The sequence below is a fragment of the Myotis myotis genome, unplaced genomic scaffold, assembly GCF_014108235.1.
Source record: "Myotis myotis isolate mMyoMyo1 unplaced genomic scaffold, mMyoMyo1.p scaffold_m19_p_20, whole genome shotgun sequence".
Taxonomy (NCBI): Eukaryota; Metazoa; Chordata; class Mammalia; order Chiroptera; family Vespertilionidae; genus Myotis; species Myotis myotis.
The window spans coordinates 19,312,732-19,337,236 of NW_023416325.1; the positions used below are offsets into that span (position 1 = coordinate 19,312,732).

The following is a 24,505-nucleotide window of genomic DNA, read 5'->3' on the forward strand; positions in this document are numbered from 1 at the left end:
CTCCGGAAATTCTGTTTCTTTGTGATGGGGTGGGGCCACAACATTGGTAACAAAGAAGCAGAAGTTCCCGAGGATGAGGCCCAGAAATCAGGATTTTAAAAAGATTCCCAGGTGATTCTAATGTGCAGCCAAGATTGAGAACCACTGGTCTAGGAGCTGCCATTTATCAGCCTGTGCCCATGTCAGGCATCACTAATCTATCATGGCCCTGCTTCCCCCAAATTCACCTCTCTCAATGCAGCAATCCAGGCAGCCTCTACTAATCAGTGTCAGAGTGTAAGATGAAGCCTAAGCCTTAACTTCAGTTCTTGTAGAGAAAATGGACCGTTCTGGCATCTGCAGAGCTCTGTGGCCTCTCATGGATTGGATGAAGCTCACCCAGATTATCAAGGGTAATCTCTTTAAAGTCAATAGATTATAGAAATTAATCACATTCACAACATAACTTCTAAGCAACACCTGGATTGCAAAACTGGATACCACAGCGTAAACTGAAACATAGAAACTAACCATCACAATCCCCCATTAAACAAGATGCCGATTTGGGGGTCTAGGCCCGTGGTCAGCAAACTGCGGCTCGCGAGCCACATGCGGCTCTTTGGCCCCTTGAGTGTGGCTCTTCCACAAAATACCACAAAATACCACATGCGGGCGCGCACATACAGTGCGATTGAAACTTTGTGGCCCGTGCGCAGAAGTCAGTACTTTGTGGAAGAGCCACACTCAAGGGGCCAAAGAGCCGCATGTGGCTCGTGAGCCGCAGTTTGCCAAGCCGCAGTTTGCCAACCACTGGTCTAAACCAAGGAAATATTCATTTAGTCCAATTTAATGACATTTTTAAAAGAAACTGTCATTAACTAGTTGTTGAATTTGATCAAAAATCATTTGATTTTTTTTCCTCCTTAGAGCTGTTCATAGGAAGAACTGGATTATTAGATTTTCTATTAAGCTTTGCATTCTTGGAACAAACCCCACTTGATCATGATGTATTATCCTTTGATATGCTTCTGGATTCTGTGCTGTGATTTCACTGAGGACTTTTGCATCAGCTGTTATAAGTGCTCCTCTCCCTTGGCACGTGACTTCCCATCACTTTCACTTACATCTCATTGGCCACCACTTGGTCACAGTTGCTGCGTGAAGAGGTGGGGAGCAGCCTCTTATAGCTGGGTGCCAGTGGACCTGAGCAAAAATCAGGATGCTTCTTTTGGAGGAGGAAGGGAAGAATGGACATTAGGAAGCACCAAGAGTCTCTATCCCAGGACAATTTGTAGATGAGGGACTGGAGGCCCAGGAAGGTTCGTTCACTCCCCCAGGGTCATGCAGCAAGTCTCTGCCAGAGCTCTGACTTAAGCTAGGTCTTCCAGATGCCGAGGGACCCATGATAATAATATAAAAAATATTCTACGATAATATCTATATATATAAAAGGCCTGTGTGCTAAGTGTTCATCCGGCCAGTAGCTATGACATGCACTGACCACCAGGGGGCAGACGGTCATTGCAGGAGCTGCCGTGATGCGCACTGGCCATTTACAGAGAAATGGCACCATTGACTTGGTGCCCACAAAGCAACACTTGGCTTCCCCCAAGTGGGATACAGGCCCCGCCACCACCCCGGAGTGACACCCCACCAAATCGCAGCCAACGATGCTGAGACCTCATGGCACAAAATGCGGCCCACAGCCCAGCCAACCCAGGAAACGTTGGCTGTGGGTGCCAGGTAATGATATCACATAGCAACGCCTGGCTTCCTCTCCCTAGCAACTAGCCTCCTTGGAGTTTCTTCAGCCCAAGAACACGACTTGCTTTATAGCCAGGTAGAAGCATTTTACACTTTAACCAAATGTCTGTGAAGCATATTCCCATGCCTCATCTCATTTGATCCTCACAGAAGTCCTGGAGTAGGTAGATAGGAGACTAGGTGGAATCCTATTTTCTTTTCATTAGCTGGAAAATGGAGATTTAGAAAGATTAGAAACTTGACCCAACTAAAAAGAAGTAAGAAATGGTGGACCTTGAAAATGACTTCAGGTTTTCTTACTGCGCAGAATATAGTCAAACACTGCTGCAGTTACATATTTTACCCTTTGTTCTCCCTACATGATCTATAATAATAATCTGCTTCATGTTGATATTTACTGCTGTGCTGCTGACAATTACCTGGAAGAGAAGTTGGGGTGTTTGACTGGGCTGGAAAAAGTTTAGCTAAATCAGAAAGCAGGTTTAATTAAGCAAGTTTATTCTATATATATAAAAGGCATAGTTGATTTGTGCATGTGTGCTCTCACTGGTACCAATTGCACGTGTGTGTTTCCATCTGTCATTGTCAATTGTGAATTTGGTTGACGCTTCTATTATAGAGAAAGGGTGAATAGCAATGTTAAAACATTTCTTCTAATTAATTTCCTTTCAATGTGCATGAATTCGTGCAATGGGCCACTGGTAATAGAATAATAACAAATAGCTAATGTGCCTGGCACCATTCTAAGTGCTTCATTGACGTGAACTAATTTAATCCTCACACGAGCCCTATGAGGTAGATATTCTCATTGTCCTCAGTTTGCAGATGAGGCACAGAGAGGGTAAGTGACTTGCCAAGGACACACAGCAGGTAAGTGGCCGGGCTGGGATTTGAACTCCAGCAGTCTAGTCCCAGAACCCCCACTCTGGACTGCTATGCAGTCCTATCTGCCCATCTTTCACCACCCCTGCCCTTCTCACTCGGTTACCCCAGCTCAGATGGCAGCAGCACTACTCCCTGTGTGGCTAAGGGGCCGTCAGAGTCACCCCTCACCAACCCAGGCGCCACACGCCCTCACCTCCCAGGCCCTGCGGTCCAGAATCTTCCCTACTCTGCCCCTGTCTGTCGCAGGGCTGTACATACATCATTTTATGTTGTTGATCTAGTTTTGTTTTGTTTTGTTTTTCCCTTCACTGCGTTCCCTGGGAGACTCTCAAAGGCTACATTCTGCCTCCAAGGGATACAGAAGGGAGAGGGCCTGAGCGGGCACCTGGGATTTCCCAAACCCCAGCTTCCGCCTGGTTGGGGGTCGGGGAGACTTTACAGTATTTATTTATTTATTTATCGAGTTCTGCTCAGTTCCACACCCCCCAAGCTGTTGCTCCCCACTGGGGAAGATGAAAAACGGCTTCAGACAATGGGAGACAAGGTCTGCCACATGGCCCCCTCAGTTTAATTTCCTTTAATTCATTTTATATTGAACCAAATGATACTGTTTGTTTTTAATGGCAAACACTCAGCACGGAGGAGGGGCAGCCAGGCCTCCTCCTGGGGAAATTAGGAACACAGCTGCTATTTAAACTCTCCGGCCACCCCCCTCTCCCCAGCACTGGGCCTTTGCAAATCACTTTCCAGGTTGAAAGATGATACCTTTCACCAGCTCAGATGGTCACAGTGGAGAGAGCTGCCCGCCCCCCTCCACCCCTCTTAGGGTGGCCGCCCATCCCAAGGCCCGCCCTTCTCTGGGAATAAATGGATACGAAGGACCAGGACCCACCAGGCCCAGGGATCCATGGCTGATCTCGGTGCCCCTACTTCCCTGCCCATCATTGATAATCCTGGGAAGGCACCTGGAACCTCTCCCAGGAGCACAGAGGTTGAGAGCATTCATTCATTCATTCATTCAGCACCTGGGAGCAGCATCCCGGGTCAGTCTGCATTTTAACCAAGTTCAAGTGCATGTGAAAGCTGGAGAAGCTCCAACAAGAGGACAGGTCTCCCACTCGGGCTGTGATGTGCCTGGCGGTCCAGAGTGCCTTGGACGCCTGAGATAGGCCAGCGTTCTTCCAAAGTCCACTTTGGGCTCAGGGGGGCCAGAGTCAGTCTAAGTTTCCTGCAGGTCAAGAGAACTTGAATGTGTACACCGGCCCCCTGAGCAGAGGCTGGAGAAATTCACAAGGCTTTGGCCTGGCTTTGACAGGGGCCGAACCATGGTAATTAATGCCCACTTTAGACAGTCTAGAGCAGTGGTTCTCAACCTTGGCTGCACATTAGAATCACCTGGGAATGTTTTTAAAATCCTGATTTCTGGGCCTCATCCTCCGGAAATTCTGTTTCTTTGTGATGGGGTGGGGCCACAACATTAGTAACAAAGAAACAGAATTTCCGGAGGATGAGGCCCAGAAATCAGGATTTTAAAAAGATTCCCCGGTGATTCTAATATGCAGCCAAGGTTGAGAACCACTGTTCTAGAGGCCTCTCCCTCCCTCAGAGGCGAGGCTACACCCCTGCCCTCTTGTACATAGACTGTTAGACCCAACAAGACCTTCCTAGTCTGCAGATAAAGAGTCAAGCCCCAAAGTTACCGGTTTCAGGTCTCATGATTTAATCCAGTCATGTGTTCATTCTACAAATATTTATTGGGCAACAGTAGAGTGCCAGGCATCCTGCCAGGCATGGGAGCTACCCAGACCCAGGGCTTTCCAGCTCAGAGCTCAAGTCCAGTGGGGCTGCAGTAGAGAAGCAGGCACTCCAGGGCCCTCTTGGAGAACAGAGAAGGAGCCTGGCCGCGCCTCCTCCGTACAAAGTCTTCCTAGATAGGGCAACCTCAAGACTGAGTTTTAAAGGATGGGTGGGAGTTAGTCAGGCAAAACGAAGCCAAACGGGCATGCCAGGGAGAGGGGACAGTCGCGACCAGAGCACAGAAGTGGGAAGCAGTTCGACGTGTGCGTTTTTCCAGACAACTGGTGAACACCTCCAAGGGTGACGTCTGCCATGCTCATGCTTAGGCACCGTGGCACCTGGTAGGTGTGTGGTTATTCTCAGATGAACAGGTGATTGGTGTGAATTTGCATACGGGCCAAGGCAGGCAGACCCCAGCTCCTGGCTCTCAGACCCACCCAGCCGGACCGTTCCCACCACACTGGGGGGGACGCGGTGGCCACCCCTACTCTGGGCGCTGTGGGGAGTCATTAGCCAGCTGAGCAGTGATTATTTTGCTTTTCTCCAGCTGAATGACGAGGGAGGCAGCCAGGCTCCCTGAGGCGGCCTCGGAGGCGGCCCTCTCCCCGAGTGGGGGCTGGAGTTGTGCTGGGGCGGCCACTCTGCAGTTCTCTTTCACTGCTGTGGGAGGGGCTGTCCTTTCTCATCTTTCCCCCAGGTGTTCCCCTGTCCCTGGGGGGAAGGAAGGGCCTTGGGACTGAGATTTGGTCCCAGGGAGCCCACCGCTTACATTTCCAAACTTTCAGCTTGTCCATCAGGGTTCCAGAGTTGATTAGAAAGAGTGTGGGCTCTGGAGGCAGGCGCATCCCAGTTTGAACCCTCGTTCTGCTCTTTCCATCCGGATTGTCTCTGGCCAGTCACCTCCCCGCTCTGTGCCTTGGTTTCCTCGTCTGTAAAAGCGGTAATGTTGTCGACCTCTCAGGGTTGTCGGGGAGATTTGAGGTGAGCTAAAAAGTAAATCCAGACAGTGCAGATGGAGGTGCATACAGTAGCCCCCCTTATCCACCGTTTCCCTTTGCGCCGTTCAGTTACCCGCAGTTGGTGTGGTCCAAAAATGTTAAATGGAAAATTCCAGAAATAAGCCATTCATAAGTTTTAAATTGTGTGCCGTTCTGAGTAGCATGATGAAATCTTTAGCCATCCTGCTCTGGCCAGCTGGGGCGTGAATCGTCCCCGTCCAGCGTGTCCATGTTGTAGACACTTAGTAGTTGCCTTGGTTACCAGATGCAGACAGAGACCACAGTCACATCACTTTTATTACAGTGTATTAGGATAATGCTTCTATCTTATTGTTGTTGTGAAGTTTCTTACTGTGATTAGTTTTTAAATTAAACTGTATCATACGTGTATATGTTAGGAGAAGGCATCGTGTACATAGGGTTCGGTGCTGTCCACTGTCCAGGCATCTGCTGGGGGTCTGGGAACGGATGCCCCGTCCGTGGGGTGGGGGGCTACTGTAGATGTTTTTCTTTCTGTGCCTTCTCATGACCCTCACGGGTCAGGACTCTGCTGGAGGTTGCAGATGGGGTGTCGGCGATAAAACCAGGCCACGTTGCTCAGTGGCTGAGAACTCATTAAGGCTCGGCAGACTACTGGCTCTTCTTTTCGGGGCCCCGAAGTGCCAAGGTCAGACCTACTGACCTGCATGCGCCCGGCCCTGGTCTAGGTTTGAATCTGGCTTGGCCACTCGCTGTGTGTCCTCAGGGAAGTGAGTTCACGGCTCCGAGCTTCCATTGCCACATCTGTGTGTGGAACTCTAGGTAACAATACCTGTGGCAAGGAGGCGGCCAGTGAGAGGCAAATGAGGTCCTGGATGTAGAAGGCTAGCACAGGGTGTTCGGTGCCTGCTAAATCTTTGCTGTAAGGACAAGCCCTTTCCTGCCTTCAAGGGACTGAGAGAGAGGTGGGGGAGAGAGACACACAAAAGCACATGTCCCGACCGCTGCTCCCTTCATCCAACCCTCCTGCCTCCCTCTGCCCAGGGTCTCTTGTGATTACCTTAGCCCCACCCACATAATCCAAGATAATCTCCCCATCTCAAAGTCCTTGTCGTGTTGTGTTTTTTTTAAAATATATTTTACAGAGAGGAAGGGAGAAGGATAGAAAGTTAGAAACACCGATGAGAGAGAAACATCGATCAGCTGCCTCCTGCACACACCCCCCACTGGGGATGTGCCCGAAACCAAGGTACATGCCCTTGACTGGAATCGAACCTGGGACCCTTCGGCCTGCAGGCCAACGCTCTATCCACTGAGCCAAACCGGTTAGGGCTCAAAGTCCTTGTCTCAGGCACCCATGCATGTGCACAAGATTCAACATGTGCCATGTAACATATCCACAGGTTCCGGGATTAGGATGGGACATGTGGAGGTCGTTATTCAGCCTACCACATTCCCCACTTCGCAGATGAGGAAACTGAGGCCCAAATACTAATGTACTGGGCAAAGCCACCCTCCCAGGAAAAGGACAGACTTGTAAGTGGGGGCCCTGCTGTCTAGCTCCAAGTCGCGGGCTCTAGGCCGAGAGGAAAGGAGGCGCCTTCCGCCCCTCTCCCTCCCACCCAAGCCCCAGTGCTTCAGGAGACAGGCAGGTTTGGATGGTTGTGGCCGAGCATTTGTGCCTAAGATTGAAGCTGACATCGGGACAGATAAGCACGTCTATTCACCTGGGACTGGGACAGAGGGAGGAGGCCGCCTTCCTGCAGCTAACAGGGTCCCAGGCCACTTCGGGCTTAATCATCAACCCCTTATAGTTAGGCCTCTCCTGGGTCCGGGGGAGCAGGGCCCTGTTGGTTTACCAAGCTCCTGATGTGCCTGTTGCTGGGGCACGTGGCCTGGGCCCTTTTCTGCATCGAGGCTCTTGAAACTGGCGCCGGACTGCTGCTGAGGGCAGATTCCTCACAGCTGGTGATTCCTGAGGGGCCCCAGCCTGGCCCCAAGGACTCTGTTGGCTGGTCCCTGGGGCCTCAGCACCAGAGGCCAATCCCAGCTAATGGCATGCTCTCTGGTCTCCTCCCGATCCTGGGCATGGAAGCTAGGAGAGCAGAGAGCGGACCTTTACAGGAAATTGGGGGTGAGAGGGAGAGGATGGCAGGTTTTTCACCAATTCTGGTCTTTAAACTTGAGTATCCAGCCCAGCTGTGGTGGTTCCGTGGCTGAGCATCAATCTATGAACCAGGAGATCATGGTTCAATTCCTGGTCAGGGCACATGCCCATGTCATGGGCTCGATGGAATTCTCTGAAACTGAGCCTCATTGACAAATTGGGGGTACTAATTGGCCCCTGTCTCATGGAGTTGTTATAATCAATTTTAAAAAGTGGGCAAGCAGCCCTAGCCAGTTGCTCAGTGGTTAGAGCAACAGCCCGAGGACTGAAGGGTTGCAGGTTCGATTCTGGTGAAGGGCATACGTGCAGGCTCGATCCCCAGCCTAGGTCGAGGTATGTGTGGGAGGCAACCAATGGATGTGTCTCTCTCACATCGATGTTTCTGTCTGTCTCTACTCCTCCCTTCCACTCTCTCTAAAAATTAATGGAAAAAATATCCTCAAGCAAGGATTAATAACAACCACCACAAAAAAGTGGGCAAGCAGATTTTCAACTTGTGTTTATTTTTTAGTAACAAGTGATGGCCCTAGCTGGTTTGGCTCAATGGATAAAGTGTTGACCTACAGACCAAAGGGCCCCAAGTTCGATTCCAGTCAAGGGCATGTACCCCGGTTGCAGACTCCTCCCTGACCCCAGCCCTGGTCAGGGCTCGTGCAGGAGGCAACCAGTCAATGTGTTTCTCTCACATCGATGTTTCTCTCTCTCTCCCTCTTTCACTCTCTCTAGAAATCAATGGAAAAATATCCTCGGGTGAAGATGAAAACCAAACACACATACACAAAAATAAAAAACACAAGTGATGTATTTAAAAAATTATATTAACAAATACTCATATACCCAGCTTAAAAAGTAGAAAATTAATAGTGTCTGAGTTCCAGCCACCTCCCTTCCTCTCTTTGCTCCTAAGAAACCACGGAGTTCTCGTGGTTTCCATTCCCTCATCTTCCTTGAGTCTGCTTTTTGTAGTTTTTACATTTCCTTCCTTGCTGAGCTGTTATTAAAAACCAGAGTGGGCATAAGCTTGTATAACCTCCTCCCTTCCACGCCTAATTTCCTAGTGATCTAGTTCCTCCTTCTGCCCTCTCCTCTGTTACCAAGCAGAGACACTGCTGGTTGGGAAACCAGTACATTAAGCTGGTCAGTACTACAGTAAACTTAAAATTAACAGGCTCTGCCCAGCCAGTATGGCTCAGTTGGTTGAGGATCATCCCACGCACCAGGAGGCCCCTGGTTCAATCCCTGGTCAGGGCATAGGCCTGAGTTGCAGGCTCAATCCCCCATGGGGGTGTGCAGGAGGCAGACGGTCAATGATTCTCTCTCATCAATGTTTCTCTCTCTCTCTCCCTCTCCCTCCCTCTATCTCTAAAATCTATGAAAACATTTATTTAAAAATTAGTAGGCTCTGAGTGAGCACAAGAGGAATGTTACTAAAAGGTACAGGTACCAACAGGCTTAGACTTCCTAGAAAAGTATGGATGGAATAAGCCCAAGCTTCATGCTCAAACAAACTTGGGTTTGAGTATCAGCCCTGCCCACCAGCCTAAGCCACTAAATCTCTGCATTCACTCCAAAAATATTTCCTTGTCTTCTGTATGTGACCAGCACTGCGTAGGTGTGGGATGCAGTGGTGAATGAAACGGACAGGGTCCCTGCTTCCATGCTTTGGGTAGATCACATTAAATAAATAAACATACATACCGCTTCAAATTGTGATAAGCACCAGGCAAGGAAGTAAACCAGTTCATGGAGGACTGACTCATTCAAGGCGATGGGAACGGCTTTCTCTGTGGAAATATCTGAGTTGACACTTGGACTTCCTTGCCACCTGACTTTGGTTAAAATAAATTCAGGTTTCTCATCCGCGAAAAGGAGCTGGAAATGACCCCCTTTGCCCTTGGTAATAGGCCCTGACTCAGTGCCTGGCTCATCTCAGCCGCTCAGTAATGTCATTTCCCTCCCTCCCTGTCGGCCCTGGACGTGCGTGCGTGCGGCTGGAGGAGCTGAGTTAATGAGCAGTTAGTAAGTGATGGAGAACCTGCTGCTGGCAAGTGGGCTGTGAAGCCCTCTAAGAGGGTCTCCCCGGCCCTCTTTGACGGCTGTTGATGGCTGACCCTAAGGGAGGGAGAGGGGAGACAGGGTATATTGTCTGCTGCTAACCGGAAGCCTTCATAGTTTTCTGGAGAAGGGGGTGTAGAGTAATAGAAAGGCTGTGCTGTACAATCAAATCCCAGCAAATCATCTCACCTCTCTACACCTCCTGCAAACGAATCCATGTCTTACCTCTCCCGTGGGTTTGTCATGTGGAACAGTAACTTTTCATGTAAATTGCTCAGCGTATCATGGGTACCCAACAAGCATGGGCCACTCCCACTGTGCCCATCAGAAGAGGGAGAGACTGGGAGAAAGGTGCAAAGGTGTGTGTGGGGGGGGGGGGGGCACCGAAGAAAGGGGTCAAAGGGCCAGTTCACACCCTCTGGATTCAAGTCCTTGCTCCATTCTTTCCTACCTGGGGAGCCTGGGCAGGTCCCTGAGCCTCAGTTCCCTAGTCTGGAAGACAGCTGAGAATAGAACTGCCTTCGCCGCCTGTGAAATCACGCAGGCAAGTCACCTCGTGTGACTGATGCGGTCACTCTCCGCTGGACACGTGGCCTTAGGGGGGAAATGTTCAAATAAGAGGGTGAATGAAGATGGGTCCAAAGAATGGAAAAGGCAGCTTTGCCATTTACAATCAGCGGCTTCCTTTGTCCGTGGAGGCCGAAGGGCCGCGCGGGATCTATGCTGGGTATCAGCGCGGGGGTCTCCCGGAGGCCCTGGCCCGGAGCTGGCCGCCCGCAGCCCGCAGACCGAGCGGCCGGGGGAACGGGACTGTGACCTCATCGGCAGGCGCCGTCCCGCGGGGCCATGAGATCATGAGATGCCGGCGCTCGCCGAGGAGTCGATTTGTTGGGAGCGCGGGGACAGCCGGCCGCCCGCCACGGTGATCTCATCCAGGCCCGGGGGAGGAGGAGGTAGGCAGCCCGGCCCGCCCGCACCTCCCGAAGGGAGATTAATGGCCCCCGCCTATCGGTGACGTCACCGGCAGCGCCCGTTGCCAGGTAACAAGCGGCCGCCTGCCTCTGGCCCCGCCCCCGCCTGCCCCGCCCCCCACCTGCTGTACTGTCAGCCGCTATCCTTCCTGGCTCGCTCTTCTTTTTCCCTTTTTTTTTTTTTTTTATATTGAGGTATACATTGCAGTGTTCTAATTATAAATATATAAGATCGATGAATATTTACCAATGTATGTCCATATGTTCCAAGATATGCGTGTCCTCCAATAAAATATAATGCCAGCCACATAGGCAGTTTAAAATGTTGTAGTAGCCACATTAAACAAGTAAAAGGGAACAGGTGGCATTAATTTTAAGAATATGTTTTCTTTATCCCAGTATGTCCAAAGTATTATCATTTCAGCATGTAATCAAGATTAAGCATTTCAATGAGATATTTTACCTTTTTGTTATTGTTTTTCTAAGACTTTGAAATTCCCTGTGTATTTTATACTTTTAGTACATCTCGATTGGAATTTAGTCGCATTTCAAGTGTTCAATAGCCATGTGATGAATGACTGTTGTATTGGGCAGTGCAGATATAGAACATTCTAATATCTAGAAGGTCAGTACCACTCTGGTCAGTACCTCTGCCAAGAGTACCCATTATTCTGAATTTTCTCACCTCTCCTCAGTTCTCTCCCCGAACACACACCCGTACCTTGACTTTCTTTCTCCCCACATCTCACTTAATCTCCTGGTCTCCCTTTATCTGCCGCGGTGGCTGGAAGCACGAGATGGGAAGTCAGTCTGGACTTACGTCCTGTACCACCTGCCTTGCCTCTGTGAGCCTCTTATTCTCGCCCGTAAACTGGAGCTCATAACATTGTCCGTCTCCTAGGGCAGTCGGAGCTGGGGCAGCATGCAGGTGTTACACAGAGAGCTTTCATGAGCGAACTGTGAGCCCGCCCTAGTTCTCTTTCCCTGCGTCTCCCACACTCCATTCCTCTCTCCCATGCGTCTGTTGAGCTTTCTCATCTGAAATATGGGAATGATCACAACTACCCCAGCAGGGGCGCATTTGATATGCAATCCCTGGCCCTGGTGAGTGACCATAAAGAGATGACTTTCTTCTTTTCTCCCCTCCTGGTCCCCCTCTTTGCCAGGTTTCTCACTCCTGGGTGCTCTTTTTCTTCTGGCTTTTACCTCTGTCATCTCTCTCCTCTCTTCTGCCTACATTTCCTTTTTCCCTTTCTTGTGTCTCTCTCTTTCCCTCCCTGCCTGAATTCCTCCAGCCTTCTATTTCCAGACCCCTGGACGCTTCCTCCCACTACTCCTGGCCACACCGCTGTGAAGTCCTTTATCCAGCTCCCCACCCCCAGCCTTCCCAACTTGGAGACCGCGATTGGCCCTAACCCCTCAGCTGATGGGCGCAGCCCTGGAGAGCCGCTGCCCAGCTGTTTTGTTCTGAAGGGCTCTGTCAGCTGCAGTCCCCGCAGCCTCCAATCATAACAGACCAGCAGGCCGCCTTCCCAGGAAAACAAGTCTTTGTTTTCGGCCTCTTGCTCCAGCCCAGCCCTCCATTTCGGAGCTGGAAGTGTGGCCCCGTCCCCTGTGGCGGTGGGAGAAAAGCAAATGAGGGAAACGCACCCGGGGGGCTGGACGGCAGTTCCTGCGCATTCAACCTAGGGCTTTGCAATGACAACTCCCTTTGTTTCCATACTTGGGCTCAAGGAAACTTTCCGACCTCCTTTTCTTGGGGGAACTGCCTCACCCTCTCCCTGTGATTCTGATGAGGCTGTCAGTCACGGTGCCCCGCCCACCCCTGTGACCATGTGACCAGGCCCGACCACCGACCAGTCATAGAACTCCATGGCTGCGTTTGGTTACAAGGGTGGAGGCTTGACTCCCATGTCACCTGGGACAGGTTACCTGCCGTCTGTGTGCCTCGGTTTGCTCATCTGTAAAATGGAAGCATTAATAGCACTTCCTCAAAGTGTTGAGCGCAGACTGGTGCCTAGCACACTAAGTTATCATCACCATCATGATTGTGACCGGGAGAGCACCTGCCCATGGCAGGAGAGAATGAAGCTTAGACAGGAAACAGAGCAGAGGCAACCTGAGCTGAGAGATGCGGGTAAGGAGGAGAGACAGAAAGACTAAAATGGCATCTAGATGCAGGCAAAGCTATGTAAATATTCATTGTTAATCTTGATGCGGAAATAATATTCCCTTCCTGTCTTTCCAGTCTTTATCCATTCACTTGGCTAACAACGATCTGATTATGTCTCCCCGCCCTGGCTCCTCACCCCCATACTTCAAATCATCTTTCCCATGTAGGTGCATTCTCAAAAAACCTCCTTCAGCCGAAACCGGTTTGGCTCAGTGGATAGAGCGTCGGCCTGCGGACTGAAAGGTCCCAGGTTCGATTCCGGTCAAGGGCATGTACCTGGGTTGCGGGCACATCCCCAGTGGGAGATGTGCAGGAGGCAGCTGATAGATGTTTCTAGCTTTCTATCTCTCTCCCTTCCTCTCTGTGAAAAATCAATAAAATATATTTTTTTAAAAAAACCTCCTTCACTGTTCATTTTGTCTGTTTCTCAGCATCACACTCTTTCATGTAGCACCCGCTTCCAGAGTCAGCCCCCTGTTATTTCCTTGTTTCCCGGTTCACTTTTTGTCCCACCCCCCAAGCTAGCAGTGAGGAAGTCAGGATAGAATCTGCCTTCTGCCTTGACTGCTCCCGCCCCCTTCGTCAGAACCCCAGCGTGTAGAGAACTCTGGGTGCCCCAGCCCCATTCCCCCTTCATGGGTGGCCGGGAGGCCAGGCAGCTCCTAATCGCATTGCTTTCCTTGTTCTCTGACACCCCGGGGACCACACATTCCATTTGGTGGTCATCAGAAATAACATTCTTAAGAAACCTGGAATTATAAAACTGCTTAATTAGGGAGAGATGGTTTCACTGGGATATGCCCAGTTTTCCCCGGTGGTTTTATCTCCTTTTCCAAGTGCCCCCCCCCCCCCCGCCCCCAGCAGCTAATTGCTACCTTCAGCATGATGCTACACAGGCAGTCACTCCCTTTACTTTCTGTGACATTGCTGCTGGCTTATAAAAAGACATTCTCTCTTTGATGTTCCAATTCTCCTTCTTCATTAGCAAACTCTAGGACAGCGGTTCTCAACCTGTGGGTCGCCAGCCTGTGGGTCGCGACCCCTTTGGGGGTCGAATGACCCTTTCACAGGGGTCGCCTAAGACCATCGGAAAACACATATATAATTACATATTGTTTTTGTGACTAATCACTGTGCTTTAATTATGTTCAATGTGTAACAATGAAAATACATCGTTCATATCAGATATTTACATGACGATTCATAACAGTAGCAAAATTACAGTTATGAAGTAGCAACGAAATTAATGTTATGGTTGGGGGTCACCACAACATGAGGAACTGTATTACAGGGTCGCGGCATTAGGAAGGTGGAGAACCACTGCTCTAGGAGGTTGATGCGAGTAATGAGGGTAGGATCTTCAGCTTCAGAGGTCCCCAGCTACCTACTATGTGTTAGATGTCGGGGATACAACTAGGAGCCAGGTTATCTTGACCATTTTGGGGCTCATGGTCCAGTGGGAAAGACAGATAGGAAAATCAATTTTTAAATATTGTGAAAAGCACTCTAAAGGAGTGATTTAAGGGTGTAATCAGAGCACCTAATTTAATTAAGGAGTTGGGAAAGGCTCCTCATGGCTGAGACCCAAAAGAGGAACAGGTGTTAGCTTGGCAAAGAACAGGGGACCAGTATGCCATCTGCAGAGGAAGAGCTGGGTCTACATAGAGAAGTCACTGACAGGAGGGCCAAGATGCTGGTACCTGAGCCTGCTCTGAAATTCTGGGCATGTATTGGAGTCCCCATCATCAGTAATGGAAGGAACAGAGGGAGGGAGGGACGGACGCATGAATGGATGGAAGGCAGAGAAGTAGGAAGAAAGGAGAGTTCTTTGGAGGTTCAAGGAGAAGTGATACAAGCAAGTTAAGGTTGGAAGTCGGGAGAGACTGGGCTGTTGGTCCAGATGAGATGGAACATGCGGTAGTTGAGAGCACTGAGGGGGGCATGGGGCAGCTGAGGTTGGTGGTGCAGGAAAACAGAGCTCACAGCCTGGGTATTCTGCGGAGCCTGGAGCCTGCTGTCGGGGCGTGAGCAGCCCTCGGCATCCCTGGGCTGCTGCGCCATTGCTCCAACATCCATCGCACCTTTGGCACGTCAGACATGATGGCCCTGCCCCACATCTCCGCTCCGTGGTCACCACCACCCTCCCACAGGCTCCAGGGGAAACCCACATCCCCTTCAGGGGATGTTTCTGGGAGTCAGGGGCTGGTGGGAGTCCAGAGGGGGAAAGGAGGCCCCCAAGGAAATGACCTCGCAATAGGGAGGCAGCCAAACAGTCACAGAGATGTCCTTCCTTGGTCCTTTGCAGAAGTGGGCACATCCGTCTCAAGGGGTCCCCTTCCGCGTGTGTCCAGTGCCCAGCCCATCAGGACAGAATATAACAGGGTGGCCATAAAGTCCCGTTCACACCCTGCACACCGTCCATTAGTTGGATACACAACATGCTTTTATAACCTTTTCTCCCCCGTGTCATTTAAATATATCACATGCTCAGCACAAAACAAAAAATGGAGAAAAACACAAGGAAAATGAGTGTTTCTGCATACCGTACTTTTTCTACTTAGAACTCTATGAGCGTTTCCCTGAGTCAATAGATATTCGTGGTCAGGATGACTTCTTTTTTATTTTGAAATACTTTTAGACTTGAAAGTTGCAAAGATAGTAGAGTTGTTATATCCTTCGCCCAGATTCCCCTAACATTCACATGTAATAGAACCAGGTTACAGTTAGCAACACCCGGAAATTTACACGGGTACCGTTACTATTAACTAAACTGCAGACCTTACTCAGATTTTACCAACTGTCTCACGCGTTTTCCTAACTCCAGGATCAAATCCAAGATCCCATGTTGCACTTATTTTTGTCTCCTTAATCCTCTTCGATCTGCCAGTTCCTTGGTCTTTTCTTTGTCTTTTGTGACCTTGACACTTTTGAAGAGGCTGGACAGTTACTCTGCAGAACGTCCCTCAATTTGGATTTGTCTCTTGTTTCCTCATGATTCTATTGAGGTTCTGAATTTGTTTTTTTGTTTGTTTGTTTTTTTGTTTGTTTTTTCAAATATATTTTACTGATTTTTTTACAGAGAGGAAGGGAGAGGGATAGAGAGCTAGAAACATCGATGAGAGAGAAACATCGATCAGCTGCCTCCTGCACACTCCCCGCTGGGGATGTGCCCGCAACCAAGGTACATGCCCTTGACCGGAATCAAACCTGGGACCCTTGAGTCTGCAGGCTGATGCTCTATCCACTGAGCCAAACCGGTTAGGGCCTGAATTTGTTTTTTATCAGAAGTGATGCTGTTTCCTTCCCAGTGCATCCTGTCAGGGGGTTTAGGTTGTCCATTTGATTTATTACTGGGGGCGTTAACCTTGATCACTTGGTGAATGTGCTGTGTGCTGGGTTTCTTCACTGTGAAGGACCTGTTTTTCAGGGTAATATTTGAATGGCTGCTGGCTTTGCATCGTAGCTCTCTGCTCTAATCAGACCCTCATTTAGAGTGTAACTGGTTTGGGTTTGTACTGTTACAAAGAATGCTACACTGACCATTCCTACTGGCACATCGCAGCACACATCTGTAATTATTCTTAGGGTCAATTCCTAGAAGTAGAATTGTTAGAGCAAAGATTATTGACATTTTTGTAAAGGCTAGGCATGCCTGGGGCAGGGCTATTTGTTTGTGTCTATGTTCGTTCCTCCGTTAGTTTCAATCGTTTTATTGAGGTATAATTTAAATACAGTTAAGCGCACAGATTTGAAGCTATATTTCAATGAGTCCTGCCAAATATAGACATCCGTGTAACCACCATCCCAGTCACGAGATAAAAGATTTCTATCACTCCCCAAAGTTCCCTCGTGCCCCTTGCAGTCAGTCCTCCCCCCACTCCCCCCAGGCAACCACTAACCTGATTTCTATCACGGCAGGTTAGTGTTACCTACTCTAGGCTGGTCGATAAGTCAGAATTATGCAGTATGTCCTCTTGTATAACTGTCTCCTTTGATTTAACCTAATGCCTGTGACATTCATCCATGTTGTATGTATCAGCCATTTGTTCATGTTTATTGCTGAGTAGTACACTATTGTATAAATACACCACAATCTGTTTATCTGCTCTCCCACTGATGGACATTTGGGCTGTCTCCAGGTTGGGGATCTTATGAATAAAGCTGCTATGACCATTAGCATACAAATGGACATATGTGTTCATTTCCCTCGGGTACACACCTAGGAGTGGAGTTGCTGGGTCATAAGTAGATGCAAGTTTAGCTTCATTAGACAGGACAGGGCGGGGTTATTTTCAGTTCCATTTTAGAGCACAGGCCACCGCAAGCTTGGGGACCTTGTCCAAGAGCCAAGGGAGGAAGGGAAATAGAATTGTTGAACACCGCTCTGCGTTCCGTGTGCGTCCCCTTTAATCCTCACAGCAACCTCAGAAGGTGGGAATGGGACTCCCATTCTGTAGATGTGGAAACTGAGGCTCACAGACGTTCAGCAGGATAAGATTCACACCTGGCCCTGCCTGAGTCCCCAAGTCTGTGTTCTTTCCCCAGATAGTACCCTGCCTCCTTGGTGACAGCAGATGGTGAGCTGGGAAGGAGAGCACATGTCTTACCCCCGTCCACCCCTTGGCCTGCCCTAACCTGCCTCCTACGGTCCATCCTGCCCATGCCTCTGAGGGCTGTCCCGTGATGCCTGGGTCAGCCCTTGGAGGTGAGGGTGATCTGTGTGCGGGGCAGGGACTGTGCCCCGATGTGTGGCTTTGAGCCCTCCAAGCCACAGCAGACACCAGGGAGGGACCCCACTCCAGCTCTCTGCCAAAGGTGTCTGGTTTCTCCCTCCCTGAAACATGATCCGTGGAGCCCTGATCTTCTGGGCTGGTGGGCAGCGGGTGAGGGCAGCGGGCAGGGGCCACGTCTCCCCGGCCATATCTCAGGCCCATTAGGAGCAGGCCTGAGTGCTTTCCAAAGCTGATTAATGGCCTGCCTGTGACCTGGAATGTCATTACTGCCCAGGCTGGGGGCCCCCGCTGGGTCCTTTGGGTCTTTACTGCTAATAATAATTGATGCTTTTCGTGTGGTTGCAGGGAAAGTTCTATCTGGTCATCGAGGAGTTGAGCCAGCTGTTCCGATCGCTGGTCCCCATCCAGCTGTGGTACAAATACATCATGGGTGACGACTCCTCCAACAGCCACTTTCTGGGAGGGGTCCTGATGATCCTCTACAGCCTCTGCAAGGTGAGGTGGCGGGGGTTGGTGGGCTGGAGGGCGGGCCTACGGAGCCCCGTTCCTCATCTCTCTCTTTTAAATTGAGGGAAAATTCACACAACACAAAATTCAGTGACATGTAGCAGATTCGCAATGTTGTGCAACCACCACCTCTGTCTGGTTCCAAGACATGTTCATCCCCAAAAGGAACCCTGTACTCAGGAAGCAGTCGCTCCCCATTTCTCTACCCTCCCCACCCCCAGCCCCAGCCCCTGGAATCACTAGTCTTTCTATCTGTGTGGATGTGCCTGTTCCGGACACTTTATATAACGGGAGTCACGCAATGTGCGACCTTGTGTGTCTGGCTTCTCTCACTGAGCAGCCTGTTTCCAAGATTCCTCCACACTGCGGCCTGTCAGGACTTCATTTCTTTTCATGGTTAAATCCACCCTAATTTATTTTCTTCTCTTTTGTAATCCTCACCCAAGGATATTTTTTCCATTGATTTTTTAGACAGAGTGGAAGAGAGGAAGGAGAGAGGGAGGGGGGAGAGAGAGAGAGAGAGAGAGAGAGAGAGAGAGAGAGAGAGAGAGAGAGAGAGAGAGAGAAACATCAATCTGAGAGATGTATCGATTGGTTGCCTCCTGCTCTCGCTCCAACTGGGGCTGAGGATTGAGCCTGAAACCGAGGCATGTGCCCCTGCCCGGGAATCGAACCTGGGACACTTTAATCGGTGGGCCAGCGCTCCAGCCACTGAGCCAAACCGGCCAGGGCCACCCTCATTTCTTGTCCATAAAGCTCACCACAGGCTAGCCTTTCACAGAGTCTTCACAGCTCTTCAGAGTACGTACCACCATTGCTCTCATTTTACCGGCGAGGAGGCTGAGGCTCAGAGGGAAGTAACTTGCCAGGATCAGGGTCGCTCAGCTAGAGATGACAGCATGAGCGTCCACCCAGGCAGCCTGCTTCCGAACCATGCTGCTCTTAACCCCAGACCTCACTGCCCCTGAATGCGCTTTCTGTTCCTGCTAAATGGCACGCCGTCAGCTCTGCAGATCAGTTTGCGGTCCTTCCCTTCTCATCATTAGTACAAATCAGTTTCCCCCTCACAATAAGTACATCCTCCTCTTTCTTTGACCTTGGAGAATCCTGGGGAAATGCTTGTGTTCTCGGTCCTTCTTCCCAGCAGGGCTAGCCAGGCAGTGCAGGCTGTGTCAGCCCATGGGGCTTATCTAGCCGACTGATCCTGATGGACTGGAAGTGGCTGACTGGAGTGCTAGATGGAGGATTATCGGCTCTGGCTGGGCCAGATGAAGAGTGTTGTGATCGATTAGCAATGCCTGCCCTGGGCTTGGGAGAGGAAAAGGCAGTGTGCATGCCATGTGTTTGCTCTCCTGGCCCAGGGACAGGGGAGGCTGTTGATGGAAGGCAGGAAGTCCAAAGCCAAGCAGAGCTGGTGGGAAGGGGGAGTTTCAAATGGGAGGAAGTGCCATGAAAATGCTCAGAGGCAAAGACGAGGGGGGCAGCGGGGGCGGCTCGGGAGTGGTAAGCGAGATCCTGTACAATCCTGGGATGCTTTTCAGCCGTCACCCTGCTCTCCTTTCAGTCCTTCGACATCTGTGGCCGCGTGGGTGGAGTCAGGAAAGCCCTGAAGCTTCTGTGTACCTCACAGGTGAGTCGGCTTCATGTGGTCCTGGCCAAAGCCACAGGAACTGGGAGCCAAGAGCCAGAAACAGGTCTCAGCGTGCTTCTCGGGGTCCACAGCTGTGTGTCTCTCTCTCTCCCCATCCCACAAACAGAATTACGGAGTCCGGGCCACTGGGCAGCAGTGCACAGAGGCTGGTGATATCTGTGCCATCTGCCAGGCCGAGTTCCGGGAGCCTCTGATCCTTATGTGCCAGGTGAGCAGGGCTGGGCAGGGGCATCAGAGGCTGAGGCTGGGGGACCGGCAGGCCCTGCCCCAGGCAGAAGTCTCAAGTGCCTTTCCCTTGACCAAACCTTGAGGCTCTGGGATGGGTCTTTGAGAACAGTGTGGCCCAGACTGGAGTCAGATCTGGGTTCTGATCTCAGCTCTGTCTCTCATTAGCTGGGGCACCTGAACCAGGTTACTTCACCTCTCTGAACCTCAGTTTCAGTGTCGAAAATGAAAAATTCACTAAGGCTTAGTGTCAGAATATCGTGATTGTGAAACCCAGCAGCACTCTGGACCCTAGATGGGTCATTCCATCTCCCCGAGCCTTGCTTTTTCTCATTTACAAAATGGGTATCACAATAACATCTACTTTGTAGAGCTAATATTATGATTAAATGAGATCATCTCTGGAAAAAAACTAAATTTGAATTATTTAGTCATAGAAGTCGTTCATATATATAATTATCATTATAATTAGATTTACCATTTGTTTTTATTATGATTACTTGTGGGTCACCAACCTATAGCAGTAAGTACTGGTTAGTCCCTTTAATTTCCTACATGTACCCCCTCTCCTCCTTCTCCTCCTCCTCCTCCTCCTTCTCCATCCTCCTCCTCCTGACATCAGGGGCGAAGATGTCAATTCAGCAAATGTGTATGAGTCAAGCATCCTATCAGACACCAGGGAGGGGAGGCAGAGGGCACACAGACCCTGTCCCCTGACTTGGAAGCTCGCAGTCCCTTGGGGAGACAGACACATACATAAATAACTATGAAACAAGGCAGGCAGTGATAAGTGCTGTGTAAGAGAGATTCATGCAGCGTCCCCGGGGACCAGGACAGATAGCGATGAGCTCGAGGTTGGAAAGGCCTCGGGGAGGAGGCATCGCCTGCAGACGAGAAGGAATCAAGAGCATATGGCTCCTCCCCACCACCACCTTCCGGGGGTGAGAAGACAGGGGGGGGGGGTCTTTTTTTGGCATCAGCAAAAATTTTTTGTTTTTGCTTTTGATTTGGGGGGATTATAGCTGGTTTGTTTTTTTGTTTTTTATTCATTGTATTTATTTTAAAATTGAGAATATATTTGCATGATCTAAAATCTGACTACAGAATTCATGAGTGAGGAGTCATGACAACTGAATGCCATGTGGGACCCGGGCTGGATCCTGGCACGGAGAAAGGGCATGGGTGGGGAAGGCAGTCTGACGAACTCTTGATCAGGCCTGGCGTGTAGTCCATGGTCACGCGTCTGTGTGGGTTTCTTCGCTTCGACAAGTGCACTGTGGAGACGCAAGGTAACATTAGGGGAAATGGAAACTGGGTGAGGGGTATGTGAGGACTTCCTCTACTCGCTGCAACTTGTCTGTTAGTGTAAAATTATTCCAAAATAAAAAGCTGCATTAAACAATGTTTTAAAGATGGAAGAAGGAAAGTGGTTGTAGGCTCCTGCCCTTGTCCCCAGCTCCCCAGTCCCCTAAACACCCCCACAGGCATTTATTGTTACCAGTTTCCTTTCTGTCTTTTCAGAGATGCTTTGTAAGCGCATATAGATACACTGAACACGTCTTCTTCAAAATGACATAAGTTGCAGCATATTCTACCCAAGCTGCATCCTACATCTTCCCTTTTTGACTTGATACTCTGTCGTAAGAAATTGCCCCTTATTTGCTTATCATCCTGCTTTTTGGATAGACCCCAATTTGTTTAACCGTTCTCCTCTGGGTGGGCATTGAGTAGCTGATAATCTTTTGTTATTACAAACTAGAGGCCTGGTGCATGAAATTCGTGCACTAGAGGGTGGGTCCCTCAGCCCAGCCTGCACCCTCTCCAATATGGGACCCCTCAGGGGATGTCTGACTGCCGGTTTAGATCCGATCCCTATGGGATCAGGCCTAAACCAGCAGTCGGGCATCCCTCTCACAATCCGGGACTGCTGGCTCCCAACCACTCGCCTGCCTGCCTGCCTGCCTGATTGCCCCTAACCGTTTCTACCTGCCAGCCTGATCATCCCCTAACCACTCCCCTGCCAGCCTGATTAATGCCTAACTACTCCCCTGCCTGCCCAGTCACCCCCAACTGCCCTCCTCTGCTGGCCTGGTCACCCCTAACTGCTTTCCCCTGCTGGCCTAATCACCCACAACTGCCCTCCCCTGCCAGTCATCTTGTGGTGGCCATGTTATGACCACATGAGGGTGGCCATCTTTGACTACATGGGGGCAGCCATATTGTGTGAGGGCATGATGGTTAATTTGCATATTACTTATTTATTATATAGGATGTGGCTGCCATGGGAGGTGAAAAATGGGGAGACTTATAGCACTTCCCTGGGCCCATTGTGTTGAGTAAATGAATGAATTTTAGTGAAGCATGTAGAATCACACTGAGGACGTGCTCAGGGTTCAATATATATTAGCTCTGCCCTAGCCAGTTTGCTCAGTGGTTAGAGCATTGGCCCACACTGAAGGGTCCGGGGTTCGATTCTGGTCAAGGGCACATACCTTGGTTGCAGGCTCAATCCCCGGCCCCGGTTGGAGTGTGTGCAGGAGGCAACCAATTTATGTGTCTGTCTCACATCCATGTTTCTCTCTCTCTGTCTCTCCCTCTCCCTTCCACTGTCTAATAATCAATGGGAAAATATATGTATCAGCTCTTATTGGCACGCCTTCCATTTCACACACGGGCAAGCGCTTGGCAGGATAAGTTCCTGGTGGTGGCATCACTAGGGCAGAGGTTATTGCTGAATTGCCCTCCATAAAGAGTGTATCCCAATGCCGAGTGTGACTGGACCTCCCGCTCCCCTCCCTGGCCAACTGCTGCGTTATCAAGCCTTTTCTGAGCTTCGCCAATCTGACAGGTGACAAACACTGTCTCAGTGCAGTTTTAATTTGCATTTCCCTAATTATGAGCGTCTTTTCACATGCTTCTGAGCCATCTGCATTTCCTTCTTAGTAGCAGCAGTGAGTATTTGGGCCTGATGTCAAGGTGAAAGGCTTCCTTCTTTCTCTCTGGCAATCTCTTTAGGCTGTTTGTCTCTCTCCCATTCTTCTCTTGGTGCCCTGCTGTCTTCCCAAAGCTGGGTTAGAATTCCCGGGAGGGGTTGGACAAGACACCATTGCCCCGGATCAGGAGCCACACCACAGCCAGTGGTGGTTGGAGCCCACCAGTATGGCCGGCCAGGTTGAGCACATGGCTCAGGCCTGCTTTGCTGGTGAAAGGGCCTTGTTAATTCCCAAATGCATAGAATGTCTGAGTGAAATGTTTCTTTTTTTTTTTTAATATATTTTATTGATTTTTTTACAGAGAGAAAGGGAGAGAGATAGTTAGAAACATCGATGAGAGAGAAACATCGATCAGCTGCCTCCTGCACACCCCCCACCGGGGATGTGCCCGCAACCCAGGTACATGCCCCTGACTGGAATCGAACCTGGGACCTTTCAGTCAGCAGGCCGACACTCTATCCACTGAGCCAAACCGGTTTCGGCACGCCTCGAGTGAAATGTTTCTTAATAAAGGCTTCCCTCACTTTCCTTCCCTAGACTAGTTCGTGCTCTGGATCTATGGCCTCATAGGTCCATTTTTCCTTCGTGGCACTTATCCCAGTTGTCAGCTAGATAGCTAAGTAGGCTACTGGTTGTGTAAGGTCTGTCTCCTCTTTGTCAAATTATAAGCAACTTGAGAGTGGCGACCATGCCTATCTTGTGTAAACGCAAAGTCTGACTTAGTAAATATTGGATGGATGGATGAATGGATGGATGGATGGATGGGGTAGATGAAATGGGATGGTTGATTGGGATGGAGATGGATGGTGGCCAGGTGCAGGGGTGTGTGAGTGAGTGTGCAAAGATGAGTGGATAGAGTTAAAAGTGTGTGGTTAGCTGGGTGGTTGGGGAAATGGATAGACAGATGATGAGGGAATAGGTGAGTGGATGGATGGGGGAATAGGTAGATAGATGGGGAACTAGATGGGTGGCAAGATGGAGAGTCTGATAGATGGATGGATGGATGAAGGGACAGATGGATGAAGAGCCCACTAGGCTAAAGGAAGATCCTGTCTCCCCTTCCAGTCTGGCATCTCGAGACAGAGAATAAACAATTGAACGTAATCATAACTATTACTGAATAATCACCAGCACTTACAAAACATTTATTACTGGCCAAGCACTGTTCTAAGTGCCTTTTTTATTTGCTTTTTTTTCCTTTTAAAGAACATGTTGTTAATACTTTTATATTGTCCCTAAACTCTTTGTTTTGAACATTTTAAACCTACAGAACAGTTGAAGGATAGTGCAATGAACACCCTTTTATCCTTCACCTAGATTTACTAACCATTAACATTTTACTGTGTTTGCTTTTCTTGATATAAATTTATCCCCCTAAACCTGTTGAGAATAAGTTGCTGACGTCTTGATTCTTCATCCCTAAATATTTCAGCATACATCTCTCAAGAACAAGGGCATTCTGTCCCATAACCACAATTCCACTAGCACACATCCCAAAAATTTTAAATTGATACAAAATCCCAATATTCAAATTTCTCCATTTGTCTTCAAAACATCCTTCATAGTTAGGGTTCCCTTTCCCTTCCCCCACCCAGGATCCAATCAGGAATCATACACTGCATTTGATT

General features: G+C 49.6%; 1 protein-coding gene across 4 annotated transcripts in view; it reads left to right on the forward strand.

Moving 5' to 3' along the window:
• The window catches only part of RNFT2 (ring finger protein, transmembrane 2), a 49,519-nt gene that overhangs the window by 21,814 nt on the left and 3,200 nt on the right, over positions 1-24,505 (forward strand). For 3 of the 4 annotated variants that reach the window (XM_036353267.1, XM_036353268.1, XM_036353269.1), the window contains exons 8-10: positions 17,847-17,996; positions 19,573-19,638; positions 19,766-19,867. In XM_036353267.1, coding sequence (XP_036209160.1) covers positions 17,847-17,996; positions 19,573-19,638; positions 19,766-19,867 — 318 coding nt within the window. Of the gene's footprint in view, positions 1-17,846; positions 17,997-19,572; positions 19,639-19,765; positions 19,868-21,405; positions 21,525-24,505 lie in introns of all 4 variants that reach the window. The other variant, XR_004974755.1, reaches the window with a different exon arrangement.